Genomic DNA, 19,542 nt, shown 5'->3' on the forward strand with positions numbered 1-19,542 from the left:
TTTTCGAAGACAAAGTCTGTGAAGGTTATGGACATCGTGTGAAGTATCTGCCGAGAGTAAACTGACACAAGTTGATGAACTTTGTCAAGGAGGATAGGACGGTGATAGTCTTACTCATGTATTCAATCACAAGTCCCTCTAACCAGACGTAGCTCTTTTGCAAAAGAGGGAATTGGTCGAACAAATAACTTGTTGCCATCGAGCACCACTGGTTTCATCTCGCCTCCATATTACCCTTCAGCAGTTTACTTTCAGTAATAGTATCTGTCGTGAGTTTAGTTTTTGTGCTCTAGCAGCTCTCTCTTGAAAGCTTACCTATCTGTTTCATCATGTTTTTTTCCAGAGTTCTTTTCTTTCATAGATCTGCATATGTTAAGTTCATTTTATTGTTGTGTTATACCGAGAGATTTCAAATTTTGAAAGAAATTTTAAATCTACCATTCACTCCCCTCTGGTCGATATGCTCTGGTCCTACAAGATAGATAAAGAACTCCCGAAAATGCCAAATAGAGACCGAGCTTCATGGAGGCCCTAATTTAAAAAGTTTGAATTTCAAATCTTTCAGTTTTGAAAAATTCTTAAAAATATTACATATGTACCTAGAGATATAATGTACAAGTGTGTACATTTTCAGGTCAATACCTGAAAAAAAATCAGGTCAAAATCCGTTAAAACTAGAGCTACAAAAAAAATCGAATCTGAGGCTTGTCTTTAACATACATAATGTTCATTCGCAAAATCCATGATTTTATTTCAAGCTTGCAATTTAAGGTATTTCATCATAAAATTTTACATGCGTACACCTTGTTGTATACATGTGTATTTTCCTCAGGATTTTTTCAAACTAAGCAGTTTGTCTTTTGATTTTTTTTTTCAAAATTAAGGCCTCCATGGAGATTGGTATCCAAAATGCCCTACTCAAGATTTCCGAGAAACTTCCAAAAAAAAATGTTCCCCCTTTTTTCCAGTCTACCCAAAAAAATGTTCCCGATAAACCAGACCGGATTTCCGAACGTAGTTGGGCCATACTTTCACACGTTGGCGACGCATATTTCTGGGCCCAAACACGCTGTGGCTCTAGCTGCTTCCCAATCCAGCCTCATCTCACCGCCGTGGCCGCCTTATCCGCCACGCGCGGTGCAGCTCTCGTGGAACTTTCCCAGCTAGCTAGAGACTAGAGCCACAGCTATGGAAGCTCTCGCCTCGTCGCCGCGGGCTCTCTTCGCCCGCACCGCCTCTCCGACAACGGCGGTGGCCACGTCAGCAAGATGGATGCCGTCATCGAGCAGGCTTGTCAAGGCCGCCGCCGCCGCCGAGCCCGCCGGCGACGCCAAGCCGGCTGCGGCAGCCGCGGCGCCGGCGCCCAAGAAGATCCTCAAGAAGAAGCCCGTCTACTCCAGTAAGATCGGTGCTTCGAAATACGTACATTGTTTAACTGAACTTGATTTACATCTGTTTCCTCTGTGCAGTGAAGAAAGGACAGATTGTTCGCGTCGAGAAAGAGAAGTACCTGAACAGCATCAATGTGAGTGTGTATCGTATTCGGATCATACGCGCTACACCGTAGTGGATGGATGCACTCGAAATTTCAATCAAATTTCTAATGTTTGTGATAAAATTTGCCCTTTTCCTTTGAGCTGGAATGAGACACGGTTATTTCTGTAACAGAATTTCAAACCCTATTTTCAAGAAATTTTGTATTGATTGTGCTAGCGATGAGTAACTTAATTTGCTGGCCTTTAGTGACCGTCTGTGGTTTGTTAATTTCAGTACCTGTCAGTGGGGCACCCACCCTTCTACAAGGGGCTAGACTACATATACGAAGACCGCGGTGAGGTAATTGACTTCACTGATCCTAGCTCTCGATGTCGCTCTCGTCAATATGTTATCTATGTTGCTCTCATCAGTCAATTAACATCACTTGTTCAAGTTTCAGTTTAACAATCACCAAATTATCAAGTGCAGGTTTTGGACATCAGAATCTTCGAAGAAACCGGAGAGTATGCTCTGGTAATTATACATAGCTGTTTTGATCCTTTCTTCTAGTTCACCAATCTTATTTTGTTCCTCAACTTTAGATGGATCTAAATTAATAATCCATACATGTCTCGATAAATTTCCTCCTGATTGAATTACGGAATCTTATGTAGATCGCGTGGGTAGGCATTCCAACACCGCCGGCATGGCTCCCAACTTATATGCTCATCAAGGTATGACCTAACTATCAATAATTATACCACAATACTTTCTGGTCACCCATTGTTTTCCACATAGACATGGTTTACCACTCAACCATTTGGTCGTTTTCTTCTAATTATATGATTATACAAAAAAATTAACATCGAATGGTGAATACCTCTCTTGCGAAGAGGCTCTATACTTTCTTTGGGCTTATTTTTATGATTACAGCTCACCCGCAAAACAAATGTTTATGATTAGAGTTTTTTTTTTCCTTTGCAGTCAGACAAACTTGACTACGAGAGGATATGATCACTGGATGAGCGGTTGCGAGGGAGCACAATGTTCTCGGCATAAATCGATGTTGTTGTGTGGCGATGTTGTGACAATGCTCCATGGATGCAAAACGAAGTAGCTGTAAATCGAAGAAACAATAGTGAAATATATATAAAGTTGTTGTATTTCAGGTTTTTTTCACCTTTTCAACTTTTGAGGTAGTTGATAATCGTACACTATTATAGATCGAAATACCATTGACCCCTCATCACTATCCGGCCACTGACCATGCATCAGTGATAATGGTCTCACCGACCATCTAGGTACTCCCTCCGTCCGGGTTTATTGGGCCCCTGGGCGGAGGGAGCTCGTCCGCTCTTATTAGGCCCCTTAATCGATATGGCTGCCAAAAGCAGAAAACGCTTCGTTGCTTTCTCGATCTCCTCAGCCGCGGTTCATCTTCCGAAGCGCATTAAATTTCCAACCGCTGGCATGCAGAAGAAGCTGCTATACATTGAGCGGACTAGTACTCCTGGCACAACGCCACAACAGTAGTCCCAGGAAAGAAACCAGCGTCTCGCCGGCCGGATGCAGCGCCGTACCAGCATGTCGTCGCGACCGAAGGCGGAGCACAGCGTCGACGTTGATCCGGACGCGGAGACCCAGTCCGGGCTGGGCTTGGACGCGTCGCCGACCAACCTCGCCGCTGCTGGGCACGTAGAGCTCGGTGTCCATGGTGCGTCGCCGGCGGAGCACAACGTGGACGTCGATCCGGACGCGGAGACCCAGTCCGGGCTGGGCTTAGGCGCGCCACTGCCAGACCTCGTCGCTGCTGGGCACGCAGACCTCGGCGTCCATGATGCGCCGCAGGCCGAGCACGACATGAAGGTCGCTCCCGACGTGGAGACCCAGGTGGAGCTGGGCTTGGGCGTCCAGGACATGCATGTATGTATGCATGCCTTATCCAGGGATCATGGTGATGTTTAGTCGGTGCAGTTAGGCCGGCCGTGAGGTGGCGTCTGGTTCGGAAGCGCCAGGGAATTAAATTGAGCGTGGGGCTGCATGCGGGTGAAGTTGGATTTGTTTTGGGCAGTAAATCGTGCATGGAAACCGAAGGACAGCGCTTGTTTCCAGGGAATTAATCACGGTGCCTTGGTACCTGCGATTTGGTTGGGGGGCCTAATAAACCCGGACGGAGGGAGTAGGGCGCATCAGCGACGTGCCTTGGCTTGCTCATCGAGACAGTTAACACTGACTAGACCAGTTTTGACCGGTCAATGATAGGGGTCTCTTCCACCTCCCCCGGACGATACGTCAACAGACGGCTTGCATACTTGCGTGGTTGGTGGTATCCTGTCATCACCGGCCTCTCATTTTAATGTTCGGTCATTGGTATATTTTCTAGACTTGATCTTCTTCCCGTCATGGACAACAAAAATTGAAACAGAGAATATGAACACATTCATTCTTCATCGGTTACCGGTAGTGGGTTCTCAATGAGTGCGCATTGAACTGGCGATGATTCCCGCATGTAGCTCGTTTGGCTACCGGGTGTGGGTTCCCAATGAGCGTAAGTTGAATCGGCGCACGATTCCCACGACATCGCTTGTTCGACTACCAGAGTATCTTTCCAAGTCGATGGCCAACATTTCCGGCTATATATATATGGAGCAATGGCACTTCTACCCCACCTCACTGGCATTGCCTCACTTCCTCTCCCACCTTTGTGTAATCACACTGGCATTGCCTCACTAGCGCCCTTCCCCCCTCACTAAACCACAACTAGAGCCAGCAATCGTAGTCCCCGTTGAAGCCTTGTGGGAGGCTGCGCCTACTCCCGTCGTCGTACTGAAGCTTGATGATGCCCCTATTGTGGAACCCAAGCCCGTGTCAGGCCTTATTCATTCTCCTACTCCTGATCCCGGCCACGTCGTTGTCACAGAGCACGGGAAGGCCTGGTTCGTGATACGTCTCCAACGTATCTATAATTTTTTATTGTTCCATGCTATTATATTATCTGTTTTGGATGTTTATGGGTTTAACTTTACACTTTTATACCATTTTTGGGACTAACCTACTAACTGGAGGCCCAGACCAAATTGTTGTTTTCTTGCCTATTTCAGTGTTTCGAAGAAAAGGAATATCAAACGGAGTCCAAGCGGAATGAAACCTTCGGGAGAGTTATTTTTGGAACGAAAGCAATCCAGGAGACTTGGAGTAGACGTCAGGGAAGCTTCGAGGTGGCCACGAGGCAGGGAGGCGAGCCTGCCCCCCTGGGCGCGCCCCCCACCCTCGTGGCTCCCCTGACCGACTTCTTTCGCCTATGTATATCCATATACCCTAAAAACATCGGGGAGCAGCATAGATCGGGAGTTCCGCCGCCGCAAGCCTCTGTAGTCACCAAAAACCTCTCGGGACGCTGTTCCGGCACCCTGCCGGAGGGGGGATCCCTCACCGGTGGCCATCTTCATCATCCCGGTGCTCTCCATGACGAGGACAGAGTAGTTCACCCTCGGGGCTGAGGGTATGTACCAGTAGCTATGTGTTTGATCTCTCTCTCTCTCTCTCTCTCTCTCTCTCTCTCTCTCTCTCTCGTGTTCTTGATGTGGCACGATCTTGATGTATGGCGAGCTTTGTTATTATAGTTGGATCTTATGATGTTTCTCCCCCTCTACTCTCTTGTAATGGATTGAGTTTTCCCTTTGAAGTTATCTTATCATATTGAGTCTTTAAGGATTTGAGAACACTTGATGTATGTCTTGCGTGGGATACCCGTGGTGACAATGGGATATTCTATTGATTCACTTGATGTATGTTTTGGTGATCAACTTGCGGGTTCCGTGACCTTGGGAATCTATGCATAGGGGTTGGCACACGTTTTCGTCTTGACTCTCCGGTAGAAACTTTGGGGCACTCCTTGAAGTACTTTGTGTTGGTTTGAATAGATGAATCTGAGATTGTGTGATGCATATCGTATAATCATACCCACGGATACTTGAGGTGATATTGGAGTATCTAGGTGACATTAGGGTTTTGGTTGATATGTGTCTTAAGGTGTTATTCTAGTACGAACTCTTGAATAGATCGATCCAAAAGAATAACTTTGAGGTGGTTTCATACCCTACAATAATCTCTTCGTTTGTTCTCCGCTATTAGTGACTTTGGAGTGACTCTTTGTTGCATGTTGAGGGATAGTTATATGATCCAATTATGTTATTATTATTGAGAGAACTTGCACTAGTGAAAGTATGAACCTTAGGCCTTGTTTCCTAGCATTGCAATACCGTTTGTGCTCACTTTTATCATTAGTTACCTTGCTGTTTTTATATTTTCAGATTTCAAAAACCTATATCTACCATCCATATTGCACTTGTATCACCATCTCTTCGCCGAACTAGTGCACCTATACAATTTACCATTGTATTGGGTGTGTTGGGACACAAGAGACTCTTTGTTATTTGGTTGCAGGGTTGTTTGAGAGAGACCATCTTCATCCTACACCTCCCACGGATTGATAAATCTTAGGTCATCCACTTGAGGGAAATTTGCTATTGTCCTACAAACCTCTGCACTTGGAGGCCCAACAACATCTACAAGAAGAAGGTTGCGTAGTAGACATTAGTTCGTCAAGCCCTTGCTCTTTGACTTTGAACCGAATTCTACGGCCCTCGTCGACACCTATGATGATGAACACATTGAGTTGTGGGCATTATACAACATGTGTATGGACGAGTGACGGTGCCTTGTCACTGACCCGTCATTTATGTCAGCCGGTCAGTGATAATAGCCTAGGACTTTATAATAATGTTCCCCCTCATAAGTTAACCATATCACGAGTTCTATCGTCTGCGCGCCCCACCACATCGTCTGCCGTAGGTGGTCCATCTAATCCATCTTGTCCGTCTCGATTTGTGTGCAACGGGCCATCTTGACACCTTAGATCCACCCCTAGCCGCCACACCACCCACCCGTGTTGGCTGTGGTGGTGATGCTCTTGTACAGTTGGTTCAACAACAACATTGCATGCGGTCGTACTCTTGCATTGCCGCCAACATCTTTGGCCACAATGGTAAGCTCCTTCCCTTCCGATTACAATCGTATACTACTATGTTAGGATACTTTGAGTACTATGTTAGAATTTTAGGATCCATATTGTAGCAACTTGTACTCATAGTTTTGATCTAATTAAATGGTATATAATAGGAGTTTGTCATATTACTATGTTGGATAGTTTGCTATAGTACTATGTTAGAATTTTAGGATCCATATTGTAGCAACTTGTACTCATAGCTTTGATCTAATTAAGTGGTATGTATTAGGAGTTTTCCAGACTACTATGTTAGGATAGTTTGCTATAGTGCCATGCTAGGATCTTTAGGATCCATATTGTAGCAAATTGTACTCCTAGTTTGATCTAGTTAAGTGATATATGTCTTAGGAGTTTGGTATAGTACTATGTTAGAACAATTTTCTATAGTAGTATGTTTGGATTTTAAGATCAATGTTATCCCAACTTGCAATCGGTATGCCAAGTAAAAAGTAATAGAGGGATCATGTTTCATCTTTACCTTTCACGTGTATAAATATTCATTTGACACCATGTGTATGCCATTAATTTTCCAAAATGAAAATGTTGCTTATTTTATATTAACAGGGACAACCACACATAATTGTTGTTGTGACCTTTTGGTGTACTGCACAAATCACTCATGTATATGAGTGATTTGTGCAGTGCACTTAAAACCACACATTGGTGACATCGCTCAATATTAGGTGCACCACACAAAAAGAAGGAAGTACTATGCGATCTTCGAACCTTGAATGAGAGAAGATAAGGTCTTTTCAGTGAGTTGAAGGAGTCATTGGACTATACTTTGATGCATTGATGATTCTTAGATGCCAAGAATCTTCCCCCCATTGGATCGCCATGAAGACTCTTCTCTACTAAAACTAATTGCCTAAGCACATAGTTGAATATGTTCTTAGAAATTTGAACATATGACAATATAATGCAATTTGGATGTATGTCCTTATATATTTTGCAATGTTTAAATAATTTCGTGTTTATAGTCCATCTTGGGGCAGTGCAGCCCCAGTTTGCATTACAAAAAGATTCTCATCACTTGCCAGCCGTAAGAAAAGGGCCTGTCCGTAAGAACATCACTGCCGCCCATTTTCGAATTCATCACTGATTGGTAATGTCGTCTTTACTAATTTTCCCATTTGTTATGAAAAATTCATCAATGACCGGGAGGCACTAACCGGCGAGAAGCACGTCGGTGATGATACGATTTGGCGGGTCCGTGTTGTCCGACTTTGTAGTAATAGTACTGTCGGATGTGGGGTTCCGGCAAACCCTTAAGGTTCGAACACTGGGGTGCGTGCGAAGTCTTTCCCTCCTATCGATCTACGCCCTAGCTCGCTAAGATCTCGCGGACGAACTCGACGAACTCGCAACACAGAAAGACACGAGATTTATACTGGTTCGGGCCACCGTTGTGGTGTAATACCCTACTCCAGTGTGGTGGTGGTGGATTGCCTCTTGGGCTGATGATGAACAGTACAAGGGAAAAACAGCCTCCTGAGGTTGAGGTGTTCTTGTGCATACGAGCTTGTGCGCGTCTCTCGATCCGATTGGATCAAGCTAAGATCAGATGCCCCTACTTTGGTGGCTAGCCCTATTTATATAGGCCCTGGTCCTCTTTCCAAATATCGAGCGGGAAGGGAGCCAACAACGGCGGGCAAATTTGAAGGGGGACAACTGTACAAGCTATCCTGACAAAAGCGGTCTTCGCCTGCGAAAAGCTCTGGTGGTGACGCCGTCTTGGGCTCCACGATGACCTCCGTCTCGCCGTCCTCCTGGTCTTGGTCTCGTTGCACCAATATAGCAACCTTTGCCTAATGCCTCGGTACTCTTCGCCTGCGCTGGCCTTCTTAGCACCAAAGAGGAAATAAGGACGCTGCGCGCGCTGGCGCCCGCCTGGTGTCGTGCGTCATGGCTCACGTCACGAGAGCCTCGTGAGGTTTGCCCCGCCTTGATATCTCCGCTCCTCGTGAGCCTGCCTGGCTGGGCTACTCCAGAGGAGGTCTTGTGTCGTCCGCCTCGCGAGGCTTGGACCCTCGCGAGGGTCTTGGATGCCTTGTCGATGAAGATGGGCCATACGGCCTGCTTGCTCAGCCATGCCGTGGGCCGCAGGCAGGCAAGTTTGGGGACCCCCGTTCCCAGAATGCTGACAAGTACCATGGATCTCACATACCGTTACTTTTAACCTTAACATGCCTGAAATAGATGCATTTAAATTAGGATACGTCTAAATGGTTTCAATTAATGGGATTTTGAACAATTCGTATGATTCATTTGAATTTCTAGATCCAGTAGTCTATTTAAATTCCTATCTTTGCAACTCCTGTTGTTTTTGTTTTCCTTTCATCCAGGGCCTGTTTGGATGGGTACTCCATCATGTTGGATGTGTTGACAAATTTGTTCATTCTTTTTGACTATCTAGAAAGAATATATCAGATCCACTAGTACACAAAAAAGTTTTTAGAGCTAGGCCCCTCAACTTAACCATACCAAAGACTTCACCACACATACAAGCAAGAGTTATCTAGTGCATGTGCAAGCTGAAACAAATTGTTGTCTTTTTTTAGCACAATACAATCGAAGTCGCTGACATACATGAGCATACACAAATTGTTGCCGTGTGCATGGTTTGGTGAGGAAATCAAGAAATAATACAACTAATATGCTATGTGGATGCAAAATATGTATCCCCTTAAACTTAGTTTCTAGGCCAGATTTAGTTCGCCTTGTGTTAAACTCTTTATACCAAATAAATATGCTATGAATCTATAAAAAATCAACATCTACAATAACAATTAAATGCACTATGGAAATATAGTTCATGGTATATCTAATGTCATTTATATGGTATTATAGATATTTCCATTGTATCTATAAAATCGGTCAAATTAGAAATGGCATGACTTTAAGACAAACCAGATATGCTTTATCAGATAAAGAGAAAGGAATATACTTACAACTTTTCCAATTCAAGTTTTAACATTTTATTTCTAACTAGCTAAATTCCCGCAGTTGCCATGGAGTAAAAGACTATCTCGAGACATCAATGTGGAGGCCTTCTATTATGCGCATTAAGTGTGAAGCTAATTTTTCTACTTCCATAGGACAAGCATCACGTCGTCGTCTCTACCTAGGGGTGGCGCCAGGCCCTAGGCGATGGTGGCCTTGTCCTGGGGCGTGTCTGCTCACTTCTTTATTGATGGTAGCTACTATATATTGTTCATCATTGTAGCTCTACTGTTGGCCTGAGGCGTAGCCCAATCCTAACTTCGCTAGTGTCTCTACGGACCAATGTGAACTTGGGTTTATTTCCTTCCTTTGTGCGTCTCCCATGTCATGCAAGACAATCTTTCTCATAAATTTAATTTTTATTTATCGCACTGGCTTAGACAATATTGATTTAGAGAGCATATTCAACAAATTATGCATGCCAAGGAAGAGTTTAAGGCATTTAGGATTCTGGCATTGGCCCATGAAGTCCCTTGGTCATAAATGCTCTTGCATAGATTGATGTGTTCTGTCTGTTTTCTAATATGGAATGTCAATTGAAATAGAGGGGTACATAATATTTAAAGGACGCGTCTAGCGGGTGGCCGTTGGCCCGCTAGCGCTCCGCAATGACAGGCCGAAAAAGGAAATATTTTATCTCCATAATCCATATTAGGAAAAGTGAACATGTGTGAACATGTTTGAACAAGATAAATAAAAAGTAATTGCAAAGCACCTACGTGAACACATGTGAACGCACTTAATTTGGGTTTTCAATTATTTTTTTAAATCATAACTTTCAAACCGCGCATCGAAATAAAGATACGTTTTCACTTTTGAAACCCTCGCGACGTGCTCTTTGAAACTAGATTCCGCATGGATATGTTTTGACGAGGAAAAAATTGTGCAATTTCCTCCCCGTTTTGCAACTGTCTACCTGTCGGTGTGCAACTCCCTAACAGGGATGTGCAACTTTTTTTTTGAGAAACAAGATTAATAAATTACTCAAGGTGGGAATTACACTCGGACCGCATCAGAGGAATGAGACTAGCAGGCACGTTGCCGATCATGAGGAAGTCGCCTGTTCGCCTGGCCGTCGCCGCGAGCTCGTGAGCCAGCTTGTTGCAATTTCTTCCGGCAAAACGGCACTGGTGTGATCCGAATCCCGCCAATACTGACTTGACATCGCAAATAATGCCATAGCAGGGGGACCGCGACTGCCCCGTGTCCATGATTTCTTCAATCATAGCTTTGCAATCCATCTCCAACACGACTGGGCCGGTATACACTTTCACCAACGTTTGGAGGCCAATCAGCGCAGCATGCATCTCCGCCTCTTCCACATTGTTTAAGTTTGCTACCTTCCTGCCCACTGACAGAATAATCTGGCCATTGTGGTCTCTGGCAACCGCGCCAATCCAGGACCTCTCGCTGTCAGGTATGAATGATGCGTCGGAATTCAGTTTTACCGTGCCACGAACTGGAGCAGTCCACTGCATATGGATCCGGGCGGGGGTACTAGATTCCCGACCAGTCATTAACTTACCCTCACCCTCAGGAGCCAATGGAAAGTCTTGGCCAGCTTTTGCATGTCCTCCTCGTATCGCAGGAGAAAAAGGACAGACTGCATTATGGGCTCTTTTCCGTCTCCATGAATACAGTTATCGCGCAGATGCCAACACCTCCAGAGGAGCATGAGTACTCGCACTCGTGATTCATCAGGGATGGACGCAAGTAGCAGCTGTAGCCAATCAGGTCCCGTGCGCCGAAACCATATTTCATGTGGGATGTTCCACTCCTTCCTCATTGCGGTTCTTAGGGCTCTGCTCTTGGTGCATTCAATAACCGCATGAAATTCATCCTCCTCCTCGCAGCCGCAGATGTTGCAGGTGCTGTCCAGTTCCAGAGTTCGTTTGAACTTGTTCTTGTTTGTTGCTAAAGTATTCGTGGCTACTCTCCAACCAAAAATTCTAACCTTGGGTGGGACATTTGCTTTCCAGACGAGATCCCAGATGCTTCGATCGTGTGCCTCACTTGATAACGTCGAAGGCCCCTGGGAAACTTGACCTTCTAGAGAGACTGCCAGTTTGTATGCGCTTCTCACAGAAAAATTCCCATTCTTTTCATGATGCCAGGCTATGCAGTCCTCCATGTCTGACTGTGGGATGCGAATTTTACTAATCTCTTCCGCATCGAAATCATGAAAAATTTGTCTAATGAGCTCCATGTTCCATTCTTTACTGTCCTGGTGTATCAGCTGGTTAACCCATCGAAGTCTCGATCTCCTGATAAAAGTGGCTGATTTGAGACCTTCCTTCCGCGGTATCCACTGGTCTCTTTGGATCTGGATGCTTTTACCATTACCTACCCTCCAAATAATCCCTTTCTTGAGTAATTCCAGCCCTGCTTCAATCCCTCTCCACACCGGTGATGCATCCTTGGCAAAAACCGTATCAATGAGATTGCCATGGGGGTAGTACTTGGATTTAATTACCCTTGCACAAAGGCTGTCCGGATGCTGAATTAGTCTCCAACTTTGTTTGGCTAGGAGAGCTAAATTGAACAAGTGCATGTCTCTGAACCCGATGCCTCCCGCCCATTTTGGTCGTATCATCCGTTCCCAGGACATCCAGTGCACTTTCCGGTGGCCTTCCTCGTCTCCCCACCAAAAGTTGCGAATCATTTTCTCATATTTCTCACAGAAACCTTTGGAGAAAAGAAAAACACCCTTGCTGTAGCATGGTAGGGCCTGAACCCTAGACTTGACATGCACCTCTTTTGCGGCATATGACATGAACTTATCTGAGGCATCATTACATCTTTTCCCGAATTTATCCATGATAGGTTGAAAGTTCTCGTCCTTCATTCTGCCTTCCGGAGTGGGGAGTCCGAGGTATTTGCTCTCAAAAGATTCTGTCACAACACCTAGGACCCTCTTTATCTCTTCTCTGACGTTCGTAGGGCAGTGTTCACTGAATAAGAGGGAGCACTTACTCTCGCTTAATAGCTGCCCCGTGCACTTTTGGAAGGTGCCCAGCACCCTCTTCATCGTCTCCACTTGATCCACCGTAGCCTTGAAAAAGATCAGACTATCGTCTGGAAATAGGAGATTCGATATGCCCGGACTATTTCTTGCTATTTTGATGGGTGTAAGTCTTGTCTCATCTATTTCCTTGTTCATGAGCATAACCAGGCCGTCCGCCACAAACAGGAAAAGATAAGGACTGAGAGGATCTCCTTGCCATAGCCCTCGTGATGGAGTGAAGGGGTCCAGAAGCTCACCATTGAAACGCACCGAGTATCTCACTGACCGCACGCACATCATGACCCATGAGATCCATTTTTGGTTGAAACCCGTCTTTTCTAACGCTCCTATAACGTAAACACAGTTTTCAATGATGGTATCTCCACCCCCCAAACTATCTCCTTCCAATGAGATGTGCAACTTCGTCTGTTGCCCAGGCCAACTGCATAGTAGTTGATGTGCAACTTTTCCCTGCCGTGGATGTGCTTCACTGTTTGCTGCATCGGCCAACAGCCTACAATGGATGTGCAACTTCGGATACTGCCATGGCCAACTGTCTAACAGTGATTTGCAACTTTCTCTCGTATCCCCATGGATGTGTAGTTTCCCTGCTAGCACACGGCCCAAACCACCCCAACTAGCGAGATTTGCAACTTTAGCACTCTGTTTATATGCAACTTTTCACTACCCTCATGAATGTCAATTTTTTACCATTCAACTGTCCATGCCTGTGATATGTGCAACTTCGTATGTTGCCCTGGCCAACTACCTAGCAGACTATGTGCAACTCTGTTTTTTGCCCTCGCTAACTGAAAATACATATCCACAAATAGGGAGGGGAAGGAGTTGCACGTTGACTAATAGGCAGTTGGCTTGAACAATAGACTAAGTTGCACATATCGCTTGCAAAGGGTTGGGGGTGGGGTGTGCCAACAGTGAAAAACTACGCATCCACGAGTAGTGAGGAGGTTGCACAACGACACCAGGTAGTTGGTCGGGACAGTACACTAGTTGCACATCAAAGTTTTCATGGTTGCTAGATTGCAACCACATGGAAGTTGAATCATGCAGATCCAAAAATTGGTTTTGGAAAAAGTTGCACAATGTAGTACTAAAGTTGCACAATACAGTACTAAAGTTACACCATATAGCATGAAAGTTGGCATCAAAAAATTTTCATCGAAATATAACCATTTGAGATCTACTTTCAAAGATCTCGTCACGAGAAATCCAACGGTGAAGATGGATCTGAATTCCGACACGTGGTTTGAAAGATATGACTTTTTAAAATTTTAAAAACCCGAAATAAATACACGTGGATCTGTTTTTTCCATCACATGTGACAAGTCTGACCGCATTTAATGCCACTAAACATGCACTAGCAGACAAAACATGTATGCATGCATGCGAGTGACAGAGCGGCCGCTCATCCTCTCCAACGAGCGCACACGCACTTTTTAGATTTCAGGATATTTAAAACTGCTAGACCTCACTATGTTAGGAAATTCTATGCTAGAAAGCTCTATACAGATAATTGTTTGATTTTAGGTATACTTAGAAGCCTTACCAAGTCACTTATAGATATTATAATAGTCACAAAAATATATAGCCACACTATGGCACATCTAAGTGGCACAACTTACTCGTTAGACTACTTTCACTTTGTTGTCATTTTAGCCTTTTAGTCTTTGTGTGTATTCAAATGGATTTTGTTTTAATAAATGTGTCAAACTAAAATTTAAATAAAATAATATTGTGCATCGCAAAATAGAGCGTTGATGTATTAGTAGTGGTAGTTGTTTAATTGTGTAAATTACGTACTTAAGATTATGCCAATGAAAAGTGTAGTTGTATTTAGTGATATTGACTGTATAGAAACAAATAACATTAGTATGAATAAGTGAGAATATTTTATGTTCAGATAGAATCTGTTTCGGTTCAAACACACCATTAAGGCCATACTTATTGGTTGTACGTGATGTAACATATCGTGGTTTGTGAATAACTATTTACAATAATGCACCATTTATACCCTTCGTTACAGATTCTCGACTCAGACATAATGTTCCACACTTTGACATTGTTCACGAAAGCAGAATAGTCATGTTAACCAATTTATCACTACATGTGGCAAGATGTTTGTGAAATTATTCAGCGATTCAAATCCAGGTATCCCGGACATGTTAACAGCAATTATGGTGTCTCTCCTGCGAAACTATTGTACCATTGAAGTATTCTTATTAGAACATAATGGTGGATTGCCCATATGCCAATGTATTATATATATTTATCAGACTATGTTTGTAACCAAAATTTGTTTCATTTACAGACAAAGAAACTAAGATAATATGATTAGAGTATGAGCGGTTGAACGTAAGTAAAATGTGTGTGCATAAATCAATGTCACTATGTGGCGGTTGAACGAAAGTAAATAAAAAACGTGAAAATACTAAGTTGTATTTTAGTATCTTGTTTTGCCTCTTTTCAACTTTCAAGCTTGTCGACGGTTGTGCCATTGATCCCATATATCGTCACCCTTAGGCTTAAGCCGATAGAGTCTGAACACTTTGCTTGAAATAAGATGCAATTTTCTAGGCTATATCCAATTGGTTCCAACTATTAGGGTTCTGGAAATTTTGTGCAATTCATTTGAATACGATGTTCCAACTCTTAGCTTTTAATTGTTTCTGCCTTCATTCATTTTGGATGCATTTCCTCTTGTTCTTTTGAACTTTTCAAGAAGAATGTGTCTCACCCACTAACACAAACCACTCCATCTTGCATGACAAAAGAGTTAATTTTAGTTAATGTACAAGTTGTAACAAATATGTTGTTGTGTGCATGGACCGATGTAGAGTCACGAAGCAACGAACTTCTGGAGGCACGAAAGAAACACTATCTAGAAACGTCCCTCACAGCGAATGTTATCCCAATATAAAACAAATGCAAGTTCAAAAATCCGAAATCTCACATTTTGTTTTGAGTAAAATACACCACAAGTCCTAAAACTATTATGTGGGTGTCAAGTTAGTCCTAAAAGTTTGCGAAGTGTGTCAAGTGCTATCCTATCTGTACTGATCAAATTTGATTTGCACGGGTGGTAGGTTGACTACTCCGATGTGACAACTTTTTGCACACCCCCTCTCAAAAGGTATCATATGTTCCAATTTAGTGCCCCTTTTGCACGCATCCTCTCCCTTGCCCTCCTCTCCACCTCCGGCGGCCACAGTCCACCTCGCTGCGCGAGCATCGTGAATGTGATGAGCTTCCTGCATCACACGTTGGAACCACTTTCACACGTCTACTTTTGCCGCCCAGGTAGGATCGTCTATGTTGTGGAGGAAGTGGGGACGAAGCCGTCCAGACTTTTGCATCGGGACGGAAGGAGGACACAGGATGGAGCCTGCCTGCTACTTGTTGTCGCCGCCCTCTCACGTACACTACACGCCGCGATCTTTGTCTAAGGTAATCACCGTCACGTCGGGAGGGGGTCTGGGCCGTCGTGTGGGAGAGCATGATCAATGAGGTTGCAGACGCGGGATGGCGGTGACTAGATTATGCAAGAGAATCAGGGGAATGAGATGGATGGTTTGGTCAAACGCTGCTAGACGACATGCGTGAAGGTTTTGTGTAAAGAGGAGGGTCATAAAATTAGAAGAGATGACCTTTCGGAGTGTTCGTGAAAAAACTCGCCACATGGTAAAGGTCAACCTGCCACTCGTGCAAGTCAAAGCTGATGCAGTGCAGATAGGACAGCGGGTGACACACTTGGTAAAAATTTAGGACCTAAATGTGCATTTTCATAGGATTAGGACTAACTTGACACCCCTCGAATAATTTTAGGACTTGTGGCATATTTTACTCTTTTGTTTATAAAGTAGACCTCCATGAGTATTAGTACAGTATTTTTGGGTATTTGGGGGAGAGGGGGAAACACAGGGAGGGGAACTTGGTGTTTTCAGGTACCCGCACACTCTATATCCGCCAAAAAATTTAGTAATTCAAAAAAGTTAAAAAAATCTAAATATTTTTTAAATCAAACATGATCAGGTATTGTACACGTATAAAAAGTTTGGACAAGAAATGATTCCTATTGACTTCAGGGCAAAAAAGACAAGTTTATGACGACAATATAGTTTATATAGTACTTGTATATAGCGTTTTTTGCCGTCGACCCAGGATGCAAAGAAAGTCATTCTCTGACGAATCTTTTTATACGACTACAATACTTGATCATGTTTAGTACCAAAAAATATTTGGAATTTTTAAACTTTTTTTGAATTACTATTTTTTTTTTTTGCATATCGGGTGCGCTGGCAGCCACGTTCTCCTTTGTATTTTCCGGAAACCCAAGCTCTACAAGGCAGGAAGAAAGAAAACGTGGAGATGAGTCATGGAGGCGAGGGTTGCAGCAGGGGTGCCCATGGACGAGGAGTCCGTCTTCCTTCCCCGCACGCGCCCGCCGGCTGCAGCCGCCGGACGGAGGCCTTCCTCCTCCTCCGCGCACCGCCGCCGCCGGTCTGGGCGACGGTGGACGGGCCCCCTGGGGATGCCGCCGGAGGACGCGGAGGGCCACACACGGCGCTTCTTCCTTTGGGGCTTCGCCTGCCTCCCCCTTCCTCTGGGCCATCAACTGCTGCTACTTCCGGCCCGTCCTCCGCTCCTACTCCTTAGTGGATGAGTGGTTGAACGGGAGCAAAATGCTTGTGCATAAATCAATGTTACTATGTGGCGGTGTTATGCCCCTACTCCTTAGATACAAATGGGACAGTTGTACCATGGATCCTATATATCGTCGCCCTTAGGCTTAAGCTGACAGAGTCCAGACACTTTGCTTGAAATAAGATGCAATTTTCTATGCTACATCCAAATGGTTCCAACTATTAGGGTACTAGAAATTTTGTGCAATTCATTTGAATATGATGTTCCAAATCGTAGCTTTTAACTGTTTCTGTTTTCCTACATTCATTTTGGATGCATTTCCCCTTGTCCTTCTAAACTTTCCAAGAAGAATGCGTCTCACCCACTAACACAAACCACTCCATCTTGCGTGACAAAAGAGTTCATTCTAGTTAATGTACAAGTTGTCAAGTTGTAACAATATATGTGGTTGCGTGCATGGACTGATGTAGAGTCACGAAGCAACGAACTTCTAGAGGCACGAAAACAACGCTATCTGAAAACGTCCCTCACAGTGAACGTTATCCCAATACAAAACAAATGCAAGTTCAAAATCTGAAATTTGACATTTTGTTTAGAGTACAATACACCACAAGTCCTAAAACTATTCGTGGGTGTCAAGTTAATCCTAATACTCATCCGCAAAAAAAGAGTTAATCCTAATACTATGAAAATACATATATAGGTCCTAAAAGTTTGACAAGTGTGTCATTCATAGTCCTGTCCACACTGATCAGCTTTGATTTGCATGGGTGGCAGGTTGACTACTTCGATGTGACAACTATTTGCACACCCCTTTGTTGGGGATATTACCACTGGGCGTAAACCGGCCAGGAGAGGCCGGGTTAACCCCATAAGTAGTTCATCCGTATCTGAAGTCCATGAAGACAGACGGTGACGCTTTATGAAGGCCCAGGGCCCAAAGCCGGTTTAAGGCCTGTAGACATAAACCGGCATTGATATGTAAACTTGTGTTGTAAGATAGAAATAGCAGAGACCGAGCCGGACACAATTATGAGCCGGCCTCGGGATTCTGTAAACCGACGGGCGTCAACCCATGTATATAAGGGGACGACCCGGCGGCGGTTCAAGGACAACAGACAACAACTCGAGACTCAGGCAAAGCGTATTCGCTCCCTGGTCATCGAAACCCCAGCAATTCCATCACAACTAGACGTAGGCTTTTACCTTCATCGTAAGGGGCCGAACTAGTATAAAACTCTCTTGGGTCCCTTGTCCGCTTTAACCCCTTTAAGTTAACCCGTAGCGATGACTCCACGACTAAGTCCTTTCTCTAGGACACCTGCCGTGACAAAACCACGACAGTTGGCGCCCACCGTGGGGCTATCGCACGATGGTTTCAAGTTCTTGGAGGGCAACTTCGAAGGACTCAAGGGTTACGCTGTGGGCCGGATGACCAAGAGTCGTCGCGGCAAGCTCTACATCGATGATGCAGGCCGGGGCCCCGAGGCCGGCTCAATCGAGTACGGGTACGGGTCCCCTTTGGTGGCATACACGTTTTCATTGGCAAGATCGGCGAACCGGGCCCTGAGCCGGACATCTGCACCGACCTCGTCGAAACGGCTCAGCATGCGAGATCTGCCCGGGTCAAGTCTGTCATGAAGCGTGCCTTCGTGGGAGTTATCCATGGAGGGGAATCTGAGGATAGATCGGAATCTGGTGGTGAGACCGTCGTTTATTCCCGCGACGAGTCATTGACCGAAGAGACCGAGTCGTTATAACAGTTACAAGATGGCCGGATTGGGGGCTGTTCTGATGGCGACAGTATTCCGGACCCCTTTGATCTGCCAAACCGGGTTGCGATCTTCATGGCCGGTACGCAACCGGCGCTCCACTCTTCGACCGCAGCGGCAATGATTTCCGGATCAACAGCGGCAACAGCGGCTGGGGCAGGAGGCCCTGTGCGACCGCCAGCTCAGGTTCTATCGGATTTGTTTGACGCGTTGGCAACGCTGATGGCGGAGGTTAACCCAGTAGATCAGGATGCACACAATGCGGAAATCGCGAAAGTGAAAGATTAGATCACCCAGGCCAAAGCCGACTTAGCAGCTGAGGATACCAGGATGGCCGTGGAGCAGGCCGCTTTGGATGCACAAGCTTACCGGATTATGCTGGATCAGAGTGCGTCGAACGAAGTCCTGAAGAGGAGGTACAGATCTCGCCTGCCGCCGGTTTATGACGCTAGAAATCTCTTTAACACCCCAGGAGCAGGGACCAGTAATCCGCCGGTGGTAAACCGGGCGGAGGCACCTGGAGCAAGGGCGCCGGTTCAGCCACGTTTGGTGGATCC

General features: G+C 44.9%; 1 protein-coding gene across 1 annotated transcript; it reads left to right on the forward strand.

Moving 5' to 3' along the window:
• Positions 1–1,078: 1,078 nt before the first annotated feature.
• Positions 1,079–2,649, forward strand: LOC123075785 (NAD(P)H-quinone oxidoreductase subunit O, chloroplastic). The gene is made up of 6 exons (XM_044498305.1): positions 1,079–1,399; positions 1,470–1,525; positions 1,771–1,836; positions 1,966–2,010; positions 2,151–2,210; positions 2,461–2,649. Exons 1-6 carry the CDS (start codon positions 1,189–1,191, stop codon positions 2,488–2,490), a joined length of 468 nt encoding a protein of 155 aa, XP_044354240.1. The 5' UTR covers positions 1,079–1,188; the 3' UTR covers positions 2,491–2,649.
• The last annotated feature ends 16,893 nt before the right edge of the window (positions 2,650–19,542 follow it).

Source organism: Triticum aestivum, chromosome 3D (genome assembly GCF_018294505.1).
Source record: "Triticum aestivum cultivar Chinese Spring chromosome 3D, IWGSC CS RefSeq v2.1, whole genome shotgun sequence".
Lineage (NCBI taxonomy): Eukaryota > Viridiplantae > Streptophyta > Magnoliopsida > Poales > Poaceae > Triticum > Triticum aestivum.

Coding starts and splice junctions, on each gene's coding strand:
- LOC123075785 (XM_044498305.1), top strand. CDS start 1,189: ATGGAAGCTCTCGCCTCGTCGCCGCGGGCTCTCTTCGCCCGCACCGCC. Junction 1,526..1,770: donor AGTACCTGAACAGCATCAAT/GTGAGTGTGTAT, acceptor TGTTAATTTCAG/TACCTGTCAGTGGGGCACCC. Junction 1,837..1,965: donor TATACGAAGACCGCGGTGAG/GTAATTGACTTC, acceptor TATCAAGTGCAG/GTTTTGGACATCAGAATCTT.